Genomic DNA, 19,571 nt, shown 5'->3' with positions numbered 1-19,571 from the left:
TTCCCGGATTCCCGCTTTATTCAGTATTTCTATGGTATTCGTGCAACTATGTGCGTTAATATTTCAGTTAAATTTATTTTGTAGTTTCTAGTTTCAAGTTATTAAGATACCTAGCTAATCTAATTTACAGACACGTGAAGTTAATATATTTTTGCAACTGATTCAAACTATTACAATGTGTCATTAAAATATGTGACGTAGAAGAGAGAAATGGAAATGAAAATATATATTTAATACATTCTATAATTTTACAAAAGAGAGGTAATGTAAAGTTCGCTTATTTTGGAGACCCGCAGAGTGAAAAAGATTACATCCTTACTTTCTCGGCTTCGCCTGTCACCTCGAAGCACACGGATGTCGGTCGCCGTTGGTTATTTTCATCAAATAACTCGATAGTAAATACCACTTTGTAGCGTCCTTTGAGAGGTGGTCCCAACACATTGTTTATCCTGGGCTCCACAAGAAACGAATTATACCGCATAACGGTCTGAAAGGAGTTTTAAGAACACATTATGTGTCAGGATAAAAATAAGCATACGTACACCCTTCGTCGTAAGGCACATCTCTTGTATTTCATCCTGATTGATAAAGTTTTTGAACCAGTACTTAAACCAGAATATATTTGGGTCGAACATAACGGCGCAAAAATCTGGCGTATAAGTGCTAAATAGTGTCGGTTCCCAGGTGCCGCGATTGAAGTATAGAACATATACCCTGACCTAAGAATGGATTTCATTTGGAAACAGCTTCCTTTAGAATGATTAAAAATGGATTACGGAAATTCGATCGGTGCGAGGGAAATCCCAGAGGGTTGTTATGTTCCCAGAAACGTGAAGTCCTTCCTCGTCCATATCCACTACCATTTCGCTCACGTCGAAGGCTTCGTTTATGCTAATTGATCCTGGAGGTCCTTCGGTGCACGGAGTATAAACATCAGAATCCTCAACCCGCAAGACGTAGTCCGTGGCCCAAATTTTGGTCACACACAGAATGAGAATTCCCAGAATTGTAAACATTGTTCTAAGCAGAAAGAGGAGAGTTTCGGCCTTTTATAGGTGAAATCTAAAAGCGGAATGTAACAACTAACGCGAGTTAACGTTACTTTGTGTTTTATCCAGGTTGTCATCGCAATATACCTATTGCATGCTCATTTAACCACATATGTATACACATATTTAGATCTATTTATTGAATGCACGCAGGCGATCTGCATTCCCGAATATTAGTTTTAAAATCAGACTAGCCCTGACTTTCTGACAGATTTTGTTAACATTCGGTTTCCAATTAAAAGCCAGTGTAGTCGTGAACAACTCAACGTAACAGATAGACAGTTTTACTAAATATTTTTATATTGGGAGTTTTTCTTAAGATTTGAAGTGATAAAATTCTAGAGTATCAATATTACCATGGCGCAAACAAGGGAAGATGGGAAGATCAATGGCTGTTTGGAAGTGGATAAAATGAGTGTAGGTATCTAAAAAAAAGTATTGCTTATTATATCTGATGAAGGTTCAGCCTAAAAAGAATGTAGCTCGGGTAGCAGCTCGTCTGGTCAAGGAACCTACGGGGCCGGCTGCCAAATGGCTTGCCGTGACCAGAGCCATTCCCAAGCCCACTTTTCCTGAACTTTCCGGATTGTTCTACCAAAGCGAAATATTTACTGGCTTCGAGGCTCTGATCGACAGCATTCGGAAAGAGGTGGATGATCTGACTGACGAAGGTTTGAGCAACAATTTCGAATATCTGGATTCACAACTGGAGTTGCTCTTGGAAATGATTCAACGCTCCGAGAACGCAGTTCAAGCTGAAACGGAAGCGTTGGAAGAGTCGCAAGACTCCCAACCGGAACCGGATGTAGAAGGGAACCTTGGCCAGTGACCGTCAGTGAATACTTTTTTCAGTGTAGTCGGTTTTCAAAGTTAAATGTTTGTAGGGCTTAAAAGGCATTTAGTAAAAGCTTGAATTGGGCAGTATGTAAAAAGCCTAATTTTTTTCTTAAAAATTAGGCATGTAAAGAGTTTTACCAAATTTCTGGTTTTCTTGTCAAAAAATGGGTCATCTTTCCTACTATCAAAAGAATATTTTATTATGAACTCAAAGAAAACCAGTCCTTTATAGATGTCCCATGCATGCCTCATTTCCTTTTCCTCCTTCCTCCTTCCAAATTATCCAACTGCCGAAGGAAACCACTGGCATTCCCATAGTCAACATGTGCTGTGAGCAACGGCAGTCAATGTTAACATCACTTTAACAGAGCTACAACACCAGGAAACAGTAAAGTAAGCAGAAAATTATGACGAGCCTAACTAATTATCTAGACTTCCAAATACCTTTTTCAATATAAATTGAAATTTATTTAGGACATTTCGCAGACTAAATAAGATTACGTCCTTACTTTCTCGGCTTCGCCTGTCACCTCGAAACACACGGATGTCGGTCGCCGTTGGTTATTTTTGTCAAATGCTTCGAACGTAAATACCAATTTGTAGCGTCCTTTGAGATTAGGCCCCATTACATTATTCAGCCTGGGCGTGACAATAAACGAATTATACTGCATAACGGTCTGAAAAGAGTTTCGGAGCCACATATTATGGGTCAGGATGAAATAAGCATACTTACACCCTTCGTTGCGATGCACTTCTCTTGTATTTCCTCGCGATTTGCAAAGTTTTTGAACCAGTACTTAAACCAGAATATATTTGGGTCGAACATAACGGCGCAAAAATCTCGCGTATAAAGGCTAAATAATGTCGGTTCCCAGGTGCCGCGATTGAAGCGTAGCACATTTAGCCTGGCCTAAAAATAAAATTCATTTAAAACCAGCTTGTTTTAGAATTACAAGTGGATTACGGAAATTCGATCGGTGCGTGGGAAATCCAAGAGGGCAGTAATGTTGCCAGAAACGTGAAGTCCTTCCTCGTCCATATCCACTACCAGTTCGCTCACATCGTAGGCTTCGTTCAGGCCAATTGATCCTGGAGGTCCCTCGGCGCACGGAGTATAAAGATCAGAATCCTCAACCAACAAGATGTAGTCTGCGGCCCGAATTTTGGTCAAGCCCACAATTATAATCCACAGAATTGTAAACATTGTTCTAAGTAAAAAGAGGATCGTTTCGACCTTTTATAGTTGAAATCGAAAAGCTAATTGCGAGTTGTATATATATAATTATATTATATGATTATATAATTATAGTTATTAGGATTTGCTTATTTAATGCACGCGTTCTGCAATGCCGACGGGTTTTTTTTTTTGTTTCAACAAAATAAAATACTACAGTTTTAAAAAGTTTTTAATAGATGTTCCAAATTTCTGTTTCTCTTTAAAAAAAAAGGTTGTTCGTTTTTCCTACCCTTCGAAAGAAAACGGGACTCTAAAAGCAATGGAATATTTTATGTACTAAAAAAAAACAGTCCATTTTAATGTGACCTGTGCATGCCCCATTTCCCTCTTCCCCTTTCCATGACCCTATATGTGTTCCAAATTCGCCAACCGCCGAAGCAGAGAAAACCAAACACTTGCATATCCATACATGTGCTATAATACATACTTTTAAAGCCTAAAGAATTCCAGGTAAGCAGTAAATTCAATATAAACTATGAAAATGTTTTGGTGCAATGCACATTCCATGAATTTCTTTGCTAATCAAAAAGTTGTATGTAAACTTATTTTTGGGTGTAATATTTTTATTTTTACTGTATCGATACATTATTGCACATCTAAAATTGCTCAACTCCCACGCTCTCTAACTCTACCCCGCAGTCCTTTATAGATGTCCCATGCATGCCTCATTTTCTTTTCCTCCTTCCGAATTATCCAACTGCCGAAGGAAGCCACTTGCATTCCCATAGTCAACATGTGCTGTGAGCAACGGTGAATTCTGCAACAACAAAAACTTGCCAACAGAGAGATGTAATTTATGACGTGAGTGACGTCAGTCAATGTTAACATCACTTTAACAGAGCTACAACACCAGGAAACAGTAAAGTAAGCAGAAAATTATGACGAGCCTAACTAATTATCTAGACTTCCAAATACCTTTTTCAATATAAATTGAAATTTATTTAGGACATTTCGCAGACTAAATAAGATTACGTCCTTACTTTCTCGGCTTCGCCTGTCAGCTCGAAACACACGGATGTCGGTCGCCGTTGGTTATTTTCGTCAAATGCTTCGAAAGTAAATACCAATTTGAAGCGTCTCTTGATAGTAGGCCCCACCATCACATTATTCAGCCTGGGCGTGACAATAAACGAATTATACTGCATAACGGTCTGAAAACAGTTTCGGAACCACATATTATGTGTCAGGATGAAAATAAGCATACTTACACCCTTCGTTGCGATGCACTTCTCTTGTATTTCCTCGCGATTTGCTAAGTTTTTAAACCAACAGTTGTACCAGAATAGATTTGGGTCGAACATAACGGCGCAAAAATCTGGCGTATGAACGGAATATAATGTCGGTTCCCAGCTGCCGCGATTGAAGCGTAGCACATTTAGCCTGGCCTAAAAATAAAATTCATTTAAAACCAGCTTGTTTTAGAATTACAAATGGATTACGGAAATTCGATCGGTGCGTGGGAAATCCCAGAGGGTTGTAATGTTCCCAGAAACGTGAAGTCCTTCCTCGTCCATATCCACTACCAGTTCGCTCACATCGTAGGCTTCGTTCATGCCAATTGATCCTGGAGGTCCTTCGGTGCACGGAGTATAAAAATCAGAATCCTCAATCAGCAATATGTAGTCCGCGGCCCGAATTTTGGTCAGGCCCACAATTAGAATCCACAGAATTGTAAACATTTTTCTAAGCAGAAAGAGGATCGTTTCGACCTTTTATAGTTGAAATCGAAAAGCTAATTGCGAGTTATATATATATAATTATATAATTATAGTTATTAGGATTTGCTTATTTAATGCACGCGTTCTGCAATGCCGACGGGTTTTTTTTTGTGTTTCAACAAAATAAAATACTACAGTTTTAAAAAGTTTTTAATAGATGTTCCAAATTTCTGTTTCTCTTAAAAAAAAGGTTGTTCGTTTTTCCTACCCTTCGAAGAAATCGGGGCTCTAAAAGCAATGGAATATTTTATGTACTAAAAAAAAGTCCTTTTTAATTTGACCTGTGCATGCCCCATTTCCCTTTTCCCCTTTCCATGACCCTATATGTGTTCCAAATTCGCCAACCGCCGAAGCAGCGAAAACCAAACACTTGCATTTCCATACATGTGCTATAATACATAATTGTAAAGCCTAAAGAATTGCAGGTAAGCAGTAAATTCAATATAAACTATGAAAATGTTTTGGTGCAATGCACATTCCATGAATTTCTTTGCTTATCAAAAAGTTGTATGTAAACTTATTTTTGGGTGTAATATTTTTATTTTTACTGTATCGATACATTACTGCACATCTAAAATTGCTCAACTCCCACGCTCTCCAACTCTACCCCGGTATTCCCCTCAAACAGTGAAGCTCTTTCCCTCTCTCTCGCAGTGGAGCTCAGCGAAGCTCCCTCTCCCGCTCTCATGCACGCCATTTAGCTCTGTGACGTACATGTAGGCACCGTTTTATACTTGGGGCTCACCACTACAATGTCAAGCACTCTTCGACTGCTTTGGGGCTGCTCTCTCTTTGTCGCGTAGCTCACCTCTTGCTTTGGAAGTCTGGTCGCCTGTTCTGTTATATCGCGTAGAGGGACCTGCCTCAATGTTGCGCGTTAATTTTAGGGAGCCTACACTATAAAAATCGGTGACGCTCGGCCACTTTTTTTGTTGTCGTCGTGCCCTCCCCCCTTTCTTTCTTCGATGGTGGAGTTGGGCGGTCTAAAGGCGCCTGCGCGGAGTGCGGCGCTTCGCTTTGCAGCTTTGTCGCTCGGTCGCCAAATATGAAGCAAGCAGAATACGATGAAAGCAGTATGGAGATGTTTTCGGATGCTGCTAAGAGGTGTCTGCAACTTGCCCTTGACATTTGACTTTAACCCGCTCAAATGTAGGGGGAAAAGCTCGCTTTTTTATATAAAGGGGTACAAAGAAAAAATTTATTTTTTTTAATTTGTTTATGTATACTTTAATTTTAGGGTTTTCAAAAGACATTTGAAGATGTCCAAAAGTATGCCACAGTATATACATACAACTTATGTAAGAGATGTTTAAAATCTTAAAATAGTGGTAAGTAATACCCCATTTAACGGTACAGGGAAGCTTTTAACAATATAGTATGTATGCTTAGGGGGTTAAACAAATGCTGCAGATCGAGAGCGGTGCCCACTTGAGGCAGCTCCCGCAGCTTACTTTTTCACCGTTACTCCTTCGCCTTTCTCTCTCCCCCTTCTCTCTTCTTTCCCCCTTTCTATCTTTTTCTGCGGCGTACGCTCTCTTTTGGCGGCTGGGTACTGTCATTATTTGCTGATAGCTTGTTCCCCAAACCGCAGTTTAGCGCTGGCAATGCCGGCGGCAGCAGACGTAACGGTAAATGACAACGCCCCGCCGACGACGACGTCCGGTGGGGCAACAAAAACGAGCACAACAACAACGAACAAACGATAACGATAACAACGACGACGACGACGGTCGCGACTGATAGACAGCTGTCTCCAATTCGAATTTTGTCTCCCGGTTACGTCAGTCAAAATGACGCATCGTGTTTTGGTAACAGGAAAGCATAAAAACGAGAAAAGCAGACAATATGCGACGCTGCTCTGCCGCTGGAGCGCACAAGAAAATCACCACGAACAAAAGAACAAAGCATGAAGAAAATAAAGTGTAGTGGGGGCGAACCAAAAAAAAAACAAACACACACGACGCCGCGTCACGACAACAAAAAAAAACCACCCTCGCACGAAGCGCTAAAAACTTGGTTGGGATTTTCCGTTTCGTTTTCAATTAGGCTAAGTGCAGTGTCTGGGCGCAATCTCTAAAGGAATAGGTAAAGTAAACACTTCCAGTGCAACAAACCACCAAAACGCAGCGACCACAAGTGTTGACAGCTGAAAATAGCTAAGTTAATTTAAGCCAAATATTATAAAATTGGGTGGGCGAATGAAAAGTATGCAATATTTTGTGTTTGCCGTATACTTAATACGAATAGTATATTTAGCATTCCATCAATTGATTGCGTATACGCAGTGCAGGCTTATTAACTTTGATACTGTATACATAGTAAAAAAAATCATTCTTAATACAGATTAAAAACAAAAGTAAAAGGATTTGTATTGGCTCATGGCTCTTGATAGTGCTCTTTAATTAAAAAGTTTGTTTTCTGCTGGTATTAAAAAATGCTAGCTGCGCACAACTGATGGCGAGGCTAACGCCAACGCGAACGGTTCTTGTCGCTGCTTTCACACAGACGAAATAAAGACCCAAACAGAATATGGGGGACCGCGGCGAAGTATAAGTATGTGAGTGTGTTGGCCAACGCTGAGCGCCTGCTGCTCTGCGGACAAAATGTGAGCAGATCCGCTCACAAAAAAACGTACTAAACTGCGAAATAGTGCTGGTCGTAGGTTCCACAACGTTCCAACCGTTTTAAGTGCTCCCCGGCTGGATGGCTAAACGGACAAATGGCTCCACGGCTCCAGTGGCTCCAGCTGCGGTGGGGCCCATTCCAATTGGAAATTGCATGCGAGCACATGGGAAAAGTCCCCAACTGGTATTTCGAGCAGGCGCGCAGCTTTCCAAACTGCTCACTCCCTGAAAGAGTTTCGCTTCCGTCTCAGTCGCACCGATAAGAAGCAATGACACAGCTCAACGAGATAAGCAGCTGGAAAGAGACGGACTGAGAGGTGGAGGCAGAGCGCAGTGTGCAACGAATGAAAGGGATGGCAAATGCCGGTCCTAATCAGAAGAGAGTCGCCGATCGTGCGGCTGATAACATTCCGATTAAGTTGGCCCCAATATTAGTAATTTAAAATACTACTGTTCAGTAGGTACATTAACCACGATTTAAAGATGTTTTATTGTATATATTTTCTCTAAAGAAAAGCAACTGATTTTTCTGATTTGTTATGACGTACCTAATGGCCCCAAAATTATTAACAACAAATATGGTCGCTATTTAACTTTTTTTAATGAACTGATAATTTTTTTGAGATATGATGGCCTCTATAAAAGGCTTAAGCTTCGGGTTCCATTTATTTAGTCGTGCGGCAAACGCAAAGCTGAAAAGTATTCTAGTTCTATAGATCTCACGGTAAGAGGAAAAAAGAGAAAATATAATAAGAGAACCGATCGCGAGTACCTGACAAAAGCTTTAATTTCGCGATTCCTCGCAAAACGTTTTAGTTTGTTTTTCTCACCGCGCGAGTTTGGTGGTAAAGATTAATTATTATAGTGCAAAAATATATTACAAAATATACATTGATTCTCTTTTGACCGCTGTAAATCTCTTTAATTAAGAGCGTTTTAAAGAGTGATAGTTTGTTCTTCTGTGACATTGAACAACAATTGCAATTAATATCAAAATTTCTGTGTGGGTTTTTTCCATTCCCCCCATAAACAATGCGTAAAGAGCATCAAATTGTCAAGTGTTAAATGAGTCGTGTAGAAATGATTAGAAGCCAACATATCTTCAAAGTATTGCTTTCGGAATTTCGCCATAAATCTTGGGGGGCCTCAAGTGTTCAGATAGTGACCATATAACCCTTTGACTTTGGGCGGGTTTTTGTAGTACACCTAGCTGATAATAAGTTAGGAAATATTCGAATTAACAGTAAAAAGTTTCCCTATTATTATAATCGACTTTTCACAGAACTAATTGTCTGTAAATTTTAATCTGACCCAAGATATTTCAAGAGTAAAGTACTATTAATTCATAAAATAAATGAGCATGAAGTTTTTCTTACATTAAAGTTAATTTAAATCTGAAATTAGTTTTTTCCTGAAATAACTTGTGCTTTTAATTTGACTCCCTTCTTTATAAAAAGAACTCCAATATCTTTTCCCCTCCCCCTTACCATTAAAATCTGAAACCTGCTGCGCGTCTTATACGTATAAGAGAACTCAGTTGGCTAACAGCTGGTCGAAGGCTTAAGAATACCCACATATACACATAGAGAACTCGGATTATAATGCTAAACAGGTTCATTGGTTTATCGGCGGCGATCGTGGGTCGCAGCAGTCGCAGCAGCGGCTTTCCGTCCTCGTCGCTCTTTAAAGCTGGGTGCGTATGCCGCTTTTCGACTCAGTCGCTCGCGAAACCCGACTTCGATCGCAACGCCTTAAGATGAGATCGATGGCCCAGCTTCTGCTGCCAATTATTGTGGCCTTGGCCATCGCCGATAGTAATGCCTCCCTTCCGCGCAGGAATCAGAATCAAAACCGCACCATGTCCGCTGGCAAGGCTTTCAAGGTCCTGGTGACCCATCCCGAGGTTCCCCAGGAGGGCGTGGATCTGCTGAAGCAGAACTGCGAGGTCATCCAGGTGCAGAGCGTTCCCATCAACAGGGCCGAGCTGCTGGAGAAGATCCGCGGAGTGGATGGCGTCCTCTGGGGCGGCCACGAGCCCTTGAATGCTGAGGCCCTGGATGCCGCCGGTCCCCAGCTGAAGTCCATCTCCACCATGTCGGCGGGCATCGATTATGTCGATGTTCCGGAGGTCAAGAGGCGCAAGATCCCACTGGGACACACGCCCACCGTTCTCAACACCGCCGTTGCCGATTTGGCGGTGGGTCTCCTCATCGCCGCCAGTCGCCGATTCCACGAGGGACGCAAGAAGATCGACAAGTGAGTTGATTTTGATTTTGATATATAGTTCAAAGGAAACTTTGTTTAAATCTAGATTTTTTAATTAAATCATATGGAGGTTAAACTTTGGAAAAATAATTTCTATATACACCTTTTTTTTTTTCAGTGACCAGTGGGAGAACTACCACCTCAACTGGCTGCTCGGCCAGGACATCCGTGACTCAACGGTGGGATTCTACGGCTTTGGAGGCATTGGCCAGGCCATTGCCAAGCGCCTTTCCGGCTTCGACATTGACAAGGTCCTCTACACCACCCGCCGGCGTGTGCACAAGGAAATCGAGGAGGAGTTCAATGCCAAGAAGGTCGACTTCGACACCCTTTTGGCCGAAAGTGACTTCATTGTCATCGCCTCCCCCTTGACGAAGGACACGCAGGGCGTGTTCAATGCCACCGCCTTCAACAAAATGAAGGAGACCGCTGTGCTCATCAACATTGCTCGCGGCAGTAAGTTTAAAGTAACTCGAAAGGGTTTTTCGATAGACTACTATAAAAGATCCTATTTTAAATCCCCAGAAATTGTGAACCAGGATGACCTCTATGAGGCTCTCAAGTCGAACCGAATCTTCTCCGCCGGTCTGGACGTCACGGATCCGGAACCTTTGTCGCCCAAGGACAAACTTCTGACACTCGACAATGCCGGTGAGTGGAGCAATCAAAATAATTTCGGCTTATTGATATCAGTTGTACTTTTTTGCTGAGCCCCCACCTAGGAAATACTCGTCTTATCAATATTGAGATTTCGCCTTATCTGCTTAGTAGTTGACAATGTCTAAAGATTTTTATTAAGGTTTCTTGAAGGTTACCAAAAATAGGCTCCTTCTTTTTGTATTTTATCATATTTTTTTGGACCTCCATGACCTTAAATGTTCCATTTTGTTGATGATTTAATACAACTGCTTATCTGGCTTGGACTTATCTTGACTCAAACTAATCAGCTGCTGCTTTCCCCTAACTTTCAGTTGTCCTGCCCCACATTGGATCCGCCACGAAGCGCACCCGTGCCGATATGTCCACCATTGCGGCGCACAATGTGCTCCGTGGTCTGGCTGGGGAGCCCATGTTGTCGCCCGCCTACTAGGAAATTCAAATGGAAACTGGCCTTTTATCGTAATCCAGTGTGGGAAGTTCTGACCAACTGAGTGTGAAAGGCCGTCATTGGCCTTGGCATGCTTGTGATGTGAAAATAAAATTATAATTGAAAAAACAAGTGTGGCTAGTGCAAAGTGCTTAATTTAAATATGGTTAATGAGTGATTTCAGGGGTGGAAAATGAACTAATTGAATGGCTTGGTGTTTGAGGGGAACTATCTAATCAATTGAATGAAATGGCGTAATTATAGTATATATATTAGAATTGGTTCGTTTTCCTGAAACCAAAGTGAAGATTATTATACCGCTTAATCTTCTTAATGTAATACTATCAATTACCATAAAGTTTGTATAATTTTGCAACTCAAAGCTTTTCTAAATTGAAATACCTCTTGAAAGAGTATCATAACAACAAATGGGAGCTAACAAAATTTGCATGACATTTACTCTCTTAAAACAAAAAGCTTGAGAGCGAATTCTGAAACTAAGAGAGTGACAAAATTGAAAAGCTCAAGATTTGTTTTCGGTGGGGAAAATTCCAAAAAACAGTTTGACGTTGCAATCAGCTGCTGATAGTTGAGTCTGAGTCCTTTATTTTCCTCCGAAATGTCTCGTGCCGCAAGTGCCTTCAAAGTGCTCGTTTCGCATCCAAATGTACCAACTCCTGCCTTGGAACTGCTGCGATCTCGTGGAGCGGAGACCATCATCTGCCAGAGAGTGCCGCCCTCGAGGGAGGAGATCCTGAAGAAGGTGCCTGGAGTAGATGCCATCTATTGGGCCCATTATCAGCCCCTGAATGCCGGAATCCTGGATGCTGCCGGCTCGCAGCTTCGTTGCGTGAGCACCATGTCCTCGGGAATCGACTACGTGGATATACCCGAGTTTCAGAAGAGGAAAATTCCCTTGGGACACACTCCCGGAGTTGTGAAAAACTCGGTGGCCGATCTCGCCATAGGCCTAATGATTTCAGCAGGGCGTCATTTTCACGCTGGTCGGAATAAAATTGAGAGGTGAGAACAGCTGATTGGGGCCTCTTGGAGCTTTTAATATGAGGGAGCTTTTCGGATAAGGGTTGTCAACCATAAGTTAAATACCCTTGCTAAGAGAATCTCCAATTTGTTAGGGTTCTTAATAAGTTTTAAACTTACTTCAATCAATTCTTTTTAATTCACATAAATAAGAATTTTTACTATCTGTAAATTATAATTCTGATCCTTAAAATATTAAAAATTTCTATCAGATCCCAATGGAAAACCGAGCAGATCAACTGGATGATGGGCCAGGAGATTCGCGATTCAGTCATTGGTTTCTTTGGTTTTGGTGGCATCAGTCAGGCCATTGCAAAGCGTTTACAATGCTGGGATGTGGCCAAGATCATCTATCATACTCGCACCCGAAAGGAAAACGATGGGGACTTCAAAGCAGAACATGTGTCTTTTGAAAATCTTCTAAAGGAAAGTGATTTCCTGGTGGTAGCTGCTCCACTTACCAATGAAACGAGAGAGAAGTTTAATGGCAAGGCCTTCGAGCTGATGAAGAAGTCTTCGGTATTTGTTAATGTTGCTAGAGGAGGTAGGATCCTTAAAATACCTATTAGATTGAAGAATTACAATGGTACAATGTTTTAAAGGTCTTGTCAATCAACCCGATTTGTATGATGCCTTAACTTCTGGAAAGATTTTTGCCGCTGGCTTGGATGTCACGACTCCAGAACCTCTGCCCGCCGATAATCCTCTCCTAAAACTGCCAAACTGCGGTGAGATATATATTATCGTATCTGTACTTATTCCCGATATACAATACCTAATTTATCCTGTAGTCATACTTCCCCACTTGGGCACTCAGACCATGAAAACGACCATTGAGATGAGTTTGCTGGCAGCCAATAATATCTTGAATGCCATGGACGGAAAGCCCATGATTAGGCCAGCTTATTGAAAAAAGTAAAAAAAAGGCAACCCAAACTCAAAATAAAACGATTTTCTTTTTCATTTAAAATGAATTTGAGATTGCAGTTTTTGTTATTACCTACTAATAAAACATATTTTCATAGAAAGTTTACATAAATAGCTTTTCACTTTTTTTGTTGTCAGCTTTTCAGGTGATAAGCATTGGCCATATTTTATTCTCTATAAAAACAGGTAGCTATTCCAATAGTTTGTCAGTCGCTAAACAAACCTGAAACTGAAAACTATTGTGCGAAAAGATAATTTGAGCAGTTTAAGAGTTCCGAGGAGAGTTAAGAGAACAAATTGCTGTAAGCTCTTCATTATTTTTCTGATAAGAGAACATTTTGGTAATTTCAATGCAGTGATTATCTTTCAAGTGTAATTATTTTAACCACCAAATATTATCTTTTTTCGCTGAAGCACCTAAAAATGTCGTCAAACAAGCCATTTAAAGTGCTGATCGCACATACCGATGTTCCGCCAGAGGGCATTGAAATACTGAAGGAGAAATGCGAGATCCTTCAAGTGAAAAGTGAACCACCAAACAATCGAATTGAAATTCTCGAGAAGATCAAAGGAGTTCATGCAGCTATTTGGGGAGGTAGGGATATCCTAAATGCCGAGGTTTTGGATGCCGCTGGTCCGCAATTCAAAGCGGTATCCACAATGTCCTCGGGAATAAATAACGTGGATGTCCCGGAACTGAAAAAGAGGGGAATTCCTTTGGGAAGCACTCCTGCGATGTTAACAGTTGCGGTTGCCGATTTGGCAGTGGGTTTACTAATCGCTGCTGCTCGGAGATTCCAAGAGGGTCGAAGGAAGATCGATAGGTAAATTATAATATTTTATATTATATAATTTAAATATTTTATTATTTATTAACATTAAATTTCTTTCCTTTGCAGCGACAACTGGGATAACGACCATTTAGACTGGATGCTGGGTCAGGATATTCGAGATTCAACAGTGGGATTTTACGGTTTTGGAGGCATTGGTCAGGCAGTAGCTAAGCGCTTGTTGGGTTTCGAAATCGATAGGGTTCTCTACACCACTAGGAATCGTGTATCGGAGGATATCGAGAAACAGTTAAATGCCACGAAGGTGGATTTCGATACCCTTTTGGCTGAAAGTGACTTCTTAGTCATTGCATCTCCATTGACCAAAGAAACCCAGGGATTGTTCAATGCAACCGTCTTCAACAAAATGAAGAAAACAGCTGTGCTAGTCAATGTTGGTAGAGGCAGTAAGTATAGAATATAATGTGTTTTTCAAGATTACTTTTGATTTATTTCTCCCAGAAATTGTCAACCAGGATGACCTTTATGATGCTTTGAAATCCAACCGAATCTTTGCAGCTGGATTAGATGTTATGGATCCTGAGCCTCTTCGATCCACAGATAAATTATTAGCTTTGGATAATGTTGGTAAGTATATTTTTTTTTTTTTTGCAAAGGTTAAAGAAAAACCCATACCAGTCTTTTAATTTTTTTGACAACCCCTGACACTTCAGGTCTTATCTTCTAAGTCCCATTATCATGAAGCACTTAGCTGATTTTTACTTTTTTGTTGCCTTACAGTGGTCACTCCACATGTGGGTTATGCAACCCGGAGAACCCGTATCGATGCTGCCACTTTGGCGTCCAAGAATATCCTCAAAGGATTGGCTGGCGAACCTATGCTGTCACCTGCATACTGAAAATGTATTCCAATAATAAACTTAGTTTATGTTTCTGCCTTTTGAAAAATCGTAATTTGTATGAAATTTAATGATAACTTTATTAGAAAACTCTTTTCAGTCACTTGGGCTATCTGCCTCCGTCTTTACAACATGGGGAAGGTACAGTGGATCCCATTCCTCCCTTTGCAATGCCTTTAAATATTTACTTCTTTCCTGAAGAACCCGTGGCATTAAACCCGGTTCCTCCAACTTATGTTTCTGGGCGATTTCCAGGGCTCTTCGCCAATTATGCATTCGAAGTGATAAACCCACAGCCTGCTCGATTTTCTTGCCGTGCAGAAGTATTGTTTCCGCCTCCAGCATTCTTCCCATCATCAGTGAATTCTCGGCCATTTGCTCGGCACTCGAAGGAGTCAAGGTTTTCAGATGTTGCAAGTAGCTGACTTTGTCGATTTGTAAAGCTGCCGAGTAAGCCTCCTCGCTGATCTGCAACTGGTGTTTCCTGGTGGCCACAGCTGCCAAAGTGGCCCACAAACTGGAATGTTGACCCATCCTGCAGATCTTCAGGGCCTGTTGCCATTGACCCTCGAGAAGAGCTCGATGAAGAATCTCGCAGTACATGTTGACATTCACTGGGAGAAGTGCACCTGCACTACGAAATGTAACCACCGCATCCTCGAAACTCTCGATGGAAACATGCTTGCCAAATTCCCTGGAGTTTAGTTAATGATAAATCTTTAGGTTTAAAGAGCTTCCCTTTTAAGTAACTTACGTGGTATCCAAAGTAATTGTAGTCAAGGCAATGATAGTAGGATCTGCTGCTCCTTCACCGGGACAATACCAAATGCTGTAGCAGGAGTCGTGCACTCCAACCAAAATATTTGTCTCACTGGCCCACATGATTGCAGTGAGTTGGGTGCCAATTTTGAATATCTCATCCGTGCGTTCGCCACTCAGATTGCGGGTTTCACTTACGAATAACTCACGATTGGAGTCGATGAAGGCCACAAACTGATCTTCTTGAGTTCCCGCACGACAGGCTGCAATCTCAGCCATTGGTTGCTTGGCTTTCAGTGAATGGGGATCGTATTGCCTTGAAGCACCCGGAATTAAATCAAAAAGGTGGAGCAAAGTCGGATCGGAATTGTCCCTTATTGCAAGGACATCGAGGCCCAGAGAAAGCGAACGCCAAGTGAGCAGGGGAATCTGTGCTTGGGAACCAGGATACCTAGGATTCAGATGCAAGCGCCCAGTGTAAGTGTACACCCAAATCGATGAGGCATCCAAGATCATAAAGTATCTAAAAAGGAAGGAGGAGTTAAAAGATGACAAATAAATATTATATAAACATTTAATTTCAAGTATAACTCACTTCTTTCCCACTTCAATAACCCTCGTATCATTTCTTCCATCGATTATAATCGGCGTATTTATGTACTTTTCATTATAAATGTGGACTTGATGTGTGGTGGCCACCACCAAATGCCCATAGCCCAAAGCGAAGTTGACAATCCGCTGTGGAAAGTCCAGGACATCCTGAGAGCCAGTGGCAATGTCCTTTAAGGCAATCGACTTGCGCGTTTTAGTCGTGGCCTTAAGGTTTCTCGAAATAAGCTGCTGTTCTATGGCATAGGCCACAATCAATTGCCCCGTCGAGGTGCCACATGCCACTTGAGTGCCATCAGCCGACCAAGAAAGGCTGAAGAAGGAGCCCACACTTGGACTGTTGAAACGAGCGCTGTTATATGACCACTAGGAAATAAATTTATTAAGATATTTAGATATTTAGTGAGATAAAACCAATCATTTAAAAGGGACTCACCCCATTGCTGTGGCACAACTTAAGCAGATTGAATGTGCCCACCAGTAAGTAATCCTTTTCGGGATTAAAAGCCACACTTGTGATGGCGTACTCTTCTGCAGAACTGGTGAACAGATTAGCTCCCTGTGCATCCCAGATCTTGTAGCGAAAGTCCTCTCCTCCAGAGGCTATGACATTGGATTGAGTGGACCAACTGAGGGAAAGCACTATGCCATCATGAGCACGCCACTAAAATATTAAAAAAATTTTAAATTGATTTAGAATTCAATAAACAACTTTCTTTAATTAACTTACCCTGATAAGTTTGCTATTGGCAGCAAGGGGTTTGATTGAGATATGTCCACCTTGGCAAAATACAATCGAGGTGGAATTGGGAGCCCACCGAGCGCAACGAATAGCCTCCTCATTCTGAACCACTGTGGATCTCAGCATTCCAGATCTCGACCAAATCTTAATAACTCCATCCTCGCCGGCGGTGAGAAGTCCTGCGCCATCGGGACTCCAGCGACCAGAACTTATGGCAGCTCCATGGGCAGAAATGCTCCGCTCCACCCGAGCACTTTTGTTCAGAATAACGAATCTGCCATCATTGCTGCAAATTAGCAGGGTGTCACTGCCCTTGCCACCACCACTGCTCCTGCCGCCCAGCAAAAGCCAGTGGAGATCCGTGGGCACAAAGTCATCTGGCAGTTTGGCCACCTCCACCGAGTCTCTACTCACATCGCTCCACTTGAAGATCTGATGGTCATCGCTGCAGAAAATAATATAAATAAATATTTCAGGTTCATTTAAACCCTAAATATAGGGATCTTTTACCTCACAAAATATATCTCCTCATTGCTGCTCCAATCCACGCAACTCAGTGGATAATTTGTGGTTTTTTGGCTTTCTTGGTCTGGAGCATCTGAGTTTTTTATGGAGCTTTTCTTGCAAAACCTCGTCCGGAGTTTCATTTCGTCTATCCGCTTCACATAGAAAACCAAAAATAATTTTCTTTGTTTTGGCCAATTAGTTTGGTTGTCAGGGAGATTTTATTTAAGTGTAGCATTTTTGTTTCCATGGAGATCTGGTTTTGGTAGTGGCTAAAAGGTTTTGATCCAGGGTATCTTACAAAATTCCCTCAAATTTACGATCATTTTATCGTAAGGTTGATGTATCGACTAAAAAATTGCCAAGCCACTTAAAAGGGTATCAACGTTAGAGCTGGTTTATAATTAAAAGTGTTTATATTTAGTATATATTAATATATATATTAGTATATTTAGTATATGTTATATTTATTTAATTTAGACTTTTATATTTTTATCTCGTACCATTTTTTTAGGTACAGCATGGAATAAAGGCTTTCCGAACAACTGTGACTTTCACAAACAAATTTAACTTTTTGATGTTTTATTTCGTCATGTTTAATGGTATTAATTAAGTTCCACTTACTAAATTACTTACTTATCTTCTCTGGATTTTTCTTGATATCTCCTAATTGCCAGAAATTAAAATTTTGAAGCTGGGCAATTATATATTTCCGCTGTTGTAATCGACGTTGTAAGTAAATTGTTTCAGATACAGAGTAATCGGAACGGCGATTTCTGTCGGGAGTTGCTAAGTCGGCCCACCTATAATTAAGGTTTATTATTTAGTCAAGCAAGCGAAACTGTTTTCAGCCGCAATTTGCCATAATCATTTTCAGCGACTGAGACGCAGATGAGAATTGTTCGAGCAAACAAGATTTGGCTGACGGAAATACTTAAACGTGACAAGATCGGATTAAGTACAATTTTGATGGATCGACAACTTTCCGGCAATTCATCTAGTTAATTATTGAACTTCTTCTATATTAATTACTATTTTTCCTTTAATTGCTGCCACTAAATCGCTTTCAGCATAATGACCAGCATAAGTTCTTAGTAAACTCCCCTGCTTTTAATCGATTTCTGGAAGCAGGCTTCAATTATTTTCTAATTTGTTTGCACCTGACAAACGAATTTCATCAATAAATCGGTAAAAATTTGACTAATCATCAGTGCGCCCCAGAGAGAATACACACGTCATTGTTCAATTTTCTTGGGGCTATCGTATCTACTAACTAAGAACAATCAATCTGATTGGGGGTTGGTTCAGCCTTTCTCAATAGAAATTTCTTTTACCATCCCTTAGGTTCAAGAAAGAAGGCGTAGTTTATTGGATTTACCTGATAGAAGTGACATACTTCATGTTCAATGAACTTTCCCAACTCATTTTTCATGCCCAAGTACTAGTTGGCTTTTCGTCTTGTCACCTTATTTGCGTTGGAGCAAAAGTTTTTGGGGTTAAAGGTAGCCTGGTACAATATATAGCTTTTTAAGATGTGATTAACCGATTATTTGTCTGGCCAATGAACTTGTCTCGGATTTGGACAACAATGGCTCTTGGAAAAGTTTCTTTCATAATTGTATGAAATTTACGGCAGTCAAGGGTATTTTTAGTTTTAATTATATCTGTATAAAACAAAATAAAACAGTTCGTTAAAAAACTAAAATATAATAATATAGATGATGCAGTTTTTTCGTTGAATCAAATTATGTATATTCCTAGGAAAAAACAAGGATTTGCTTCTATAAAAATACTTTAATGCTATAGAACACAATTATTAAAACTTAATGTCCTCGAAAAGCTTTCAAGTTCTTTCTTCTTCAGTAATAAAATGCATCCAATAAAACGTTTTCATTACCATCTCTCATCTGTTTGATTCCGACAAAAAAGTCGTAAAAAAATATCCAGTTTTTGACGATTAAAGCAACTGCATAACAAACTTTATTGAATTCAAAGGCACTCACACAACCGCAGAGGCTATAAAAGACACAACCCCAAAGCACACACATTTTCCGAAAGCCATTGAAAAATGCATAAAGCACTTGCAACATTTTCGGTGGAAAGCCAATGCATCCCCACAAATAAATATTCCCCGTCAGCTGAATTCGGTTCCTTATCAGAGAGTTGCACTTGATTAGACGGGCGACACTGATGGTTAAATCGAAGTCAATAATGCAGCGGAAAAGTGTGGGGGAACCAAAGTGACGATGACGATTGAAACGGCGACGGTGGCTGCCATTAGGCGTCAAATGGTGTGGCAAAACGCATCGACTGCCAGGCACAGTGGGCTAGGATAAAGATATTACAGATAAATATGTCTTAAACTCCATAAAAGTAAAGTGTTGTATAAATGAATAAAGGGGAATCAATAAGGCAGTTAATTTAGGAATCCAATCTTGTACTACAAATATTAAAAAAATAACAAATATTTATTATTTATTTA

General features: G+C 40.7%; 8 protein-coding genes across 14 annotated transcripts; 4 read left to right on the top strand and 4 right to left on the bottom strand.

Moving 5' to 3' along the window:
- Positions 1–299: 299 nt before the first annotated feature.
- LOC108089807 lies at positions 300–1,016 on the bottom strand. The gene is made up of 3 exons (XM_017188204.1): positions 777–1,016; positions 543–719; positions 300–487 (listed from the first exon to the last, which is right to left on the bottom strand). The coding sequence occupies exons 1-3, from the start codon at positions 1,014–1,016 to the stop codon at positions 308–310; spliced, it is 597 nt and encodes a 198-aa protein (XP_017043693.1). The 3' UTR covers positions 300–307.
- A 258-nt stretch (positions 1,017–1,274) lies between these two features.
- LOC108089799 lies at positions 1,275–1,981 on the top strand. 5 transcript variants are annotated; one of them, XM_017188197.2, is made up of 2 exons: positions 1,275–1,460; positions 1,516–1,981. In XM_017188197.2, exons 1-2 carry the CDS (start codon positions 1,407–1,409, stop codon positions 1,876–1,878), a joined length of 417 nt encoding a protein of 138 aa, XP_017043686.1. In that variant the 5' UTR covers positions 1,275–1,406; the 3' UTR covers positions 1,879–1,981. The 5 variants fall into 5 exon arrangements, with proteins under 5 accessions (XP_017043686.1, XP_017043685.1, XP_017043687.1 ...); XM_017188196.2 differs by having other exon boundaries at positions 1,510–1,981; XM_017188198.2 differs by having other exon boundaries at positions 1,275–1,466; positions 1,525–1,981.
- A 402-nt stretch (positions 1,982–2,383) lies between these two features.
- Positions 2,384–3,090, bottom strand: LOC108089769. Its single transcript, XM_017188161.1, has 3 exons — positions 2,851–3,090; positions 2,620–2,796; positions 2,384–2,563 (listed from the first exon to the last, which is right to left on the bottom strand). The coding sequence occupies exons 1-3, from the start codon at positions 3,088–3,090 to the stop codon at positions 2,384–2,386; spliced, it is 597 nt and encodes a 198-aa protein (XP_017043650.1).
- Positions 3,091–4,082: 992 nt separating this feature from the next.
- LOC108089809 lies at positions 4,083–4,802 on the bottom strand. The gene is made up of 3 exons (XM_017188206.1): positions 4,563–4,802; positions 4,332–4,508; positions 4,083–4,274 (listed from the first exon to the last, which is right to left on the bottom strand). Exons 1-3 carry the CDS (start codon positions 4,800–4,802, stop codon positions 4,092–4,094), a joined length of 600 nt encoding a protein of 199 aa, XP_017043695.1. The 3' UTR covers positions 4,083–4,091.
- A 3,301-nt stretch (positions 4,803–8,103) lies between these two features.
- LOC108089928 (glyoxylate reductase/hydroxypyruvate reductase) lies at positions 8,104–10,949 on the top strand. 2 transcript variants are annotated; one of them, XM_017188414.2, is made up of 5 exons: positions 8,104–8,189; positions 9,302–9,721; positions 9,849–10,186; positions 10,256–10,381; positions 10,702–10,949. In XM_017188414.2, exons 2-5 carry the CDS (start codon positions 9,324–9,326, stop codon positions 10,818–10,820), a joined length of 981 nt encoding a protein of 326 aa, XP_017043903.1. In that variant the 5' UTR covers positions 8,104–8,189; positions 9,302–9,323; the 3' UTR covers positions 10,821–10,949. The 2 variants fall into 2 exon arrangements, with proteins under 2 accessions (XP_017043903.1, XP_017043902.1); XM_017188413.2 differs by lacking the exon at positions 8,104–8,189 and adding an exon at positions 9,021–9,158.
- A 425-nt stretch (positions 10,950–11,374) lies between these two features.
- Positions 11,375–12,832, top strand: LOC108089930 (glyoxylate reductase/hydroxypyruvate reductase). The gene is made up of 4 exons (XM_017188417.2): positions 11,375–11,840; positions 12,071–12,402; positions 12,461–12,586; positions 12,650–12,832. Exons 1-4 carry the CDS (start codon positions 11,437–11,439, stop codon positions 12,766–12,768), a joined length of 981 nt encoding a protein of 326 aa, XP_017043906.1. The 5' UTR covers positions 11,375–11,436; the 3' UTR covers positions 12,769–12,832.
- Positions 12,833–13,006: 174 nt separating this feature from the next.
- LOC108089929 (glyoxylate reductase/hydroxypyruvate reductase) lies at positions 13,007–14,578 on the top strand. 2 transcript variants are annotated; one of them, XM_017188415.2, is made up of 5 exons: positions 13,007–13,126; positions 13,200–13,609; positions 13,685–14,022; positions 14,078–14,203; positions 14,357–14,578. In XM_017188415.2, exons 2-5 carry the CDS (start codon positions 13,209–13,211, stop codon positions 14,473–14,475), a joined length of 984 nt encoding a protein of 327 aa, XP_017043904.1. In that variant the 5' UTR covers positions 13,007–13,126; positions 13,200–13,208; the 3' UTR covers positions 14,476–14,578. The 2 variants fall into 2 exon arrangements, with proteins under 2 accessions (XP_017043904.1, XP_017043905.1); XM_017188416.2 differs by having other exon boundaries at positions 13,009–13,087.
- Positions 14,572–17,239, bottom strand: LOC108089927 (intraflagellar transport protein 80 homolog). The gene is made up of 6 exons (XM_017188412.2): positions 17,096–17,239; positions 16,574–17,030; positions 16,280–16,507; positions 15,830–16,209; positions 15,230–15,757; positions 14,572–15,169 (listed from the first exon to the last, which is right to left on the bottom strand). The coding sequence occupies exons 1-6, from the start codon at positions 17,230–17,232 to the stop codon at positions 14,572–14,574; spliced, it is 2,328 nt and encodes a 775-aa protein (XP_017043901.1). The 5' UTR covers positions 17,233–17,239.
- Between the last annotated feature and the right edge of the window lie 2,332 nt (positions 17,240–19,571).

This window comes from Drosophila ficusphila, unplaced genomic scaffold, assembly GCF_018152265.1.
Source record: "Drosophila ficusphila isolate 14025-0441.05 unplaced genomic scaffold, ASM1815226v1 contig_412, whole genome shotgun sequence".
In the NCBI taxonomy this organism is placed as follows: Eukaryota; Metazoa; Arthropoda; class Insecta; order Diptera; family Drosophilidae; genus Drosophila; species Drosophila ficusphila.
Note: the sequence above shows the minus strand (reverse complement) of the source record. Positions and strands in the feature narration are given on the sequence as shown.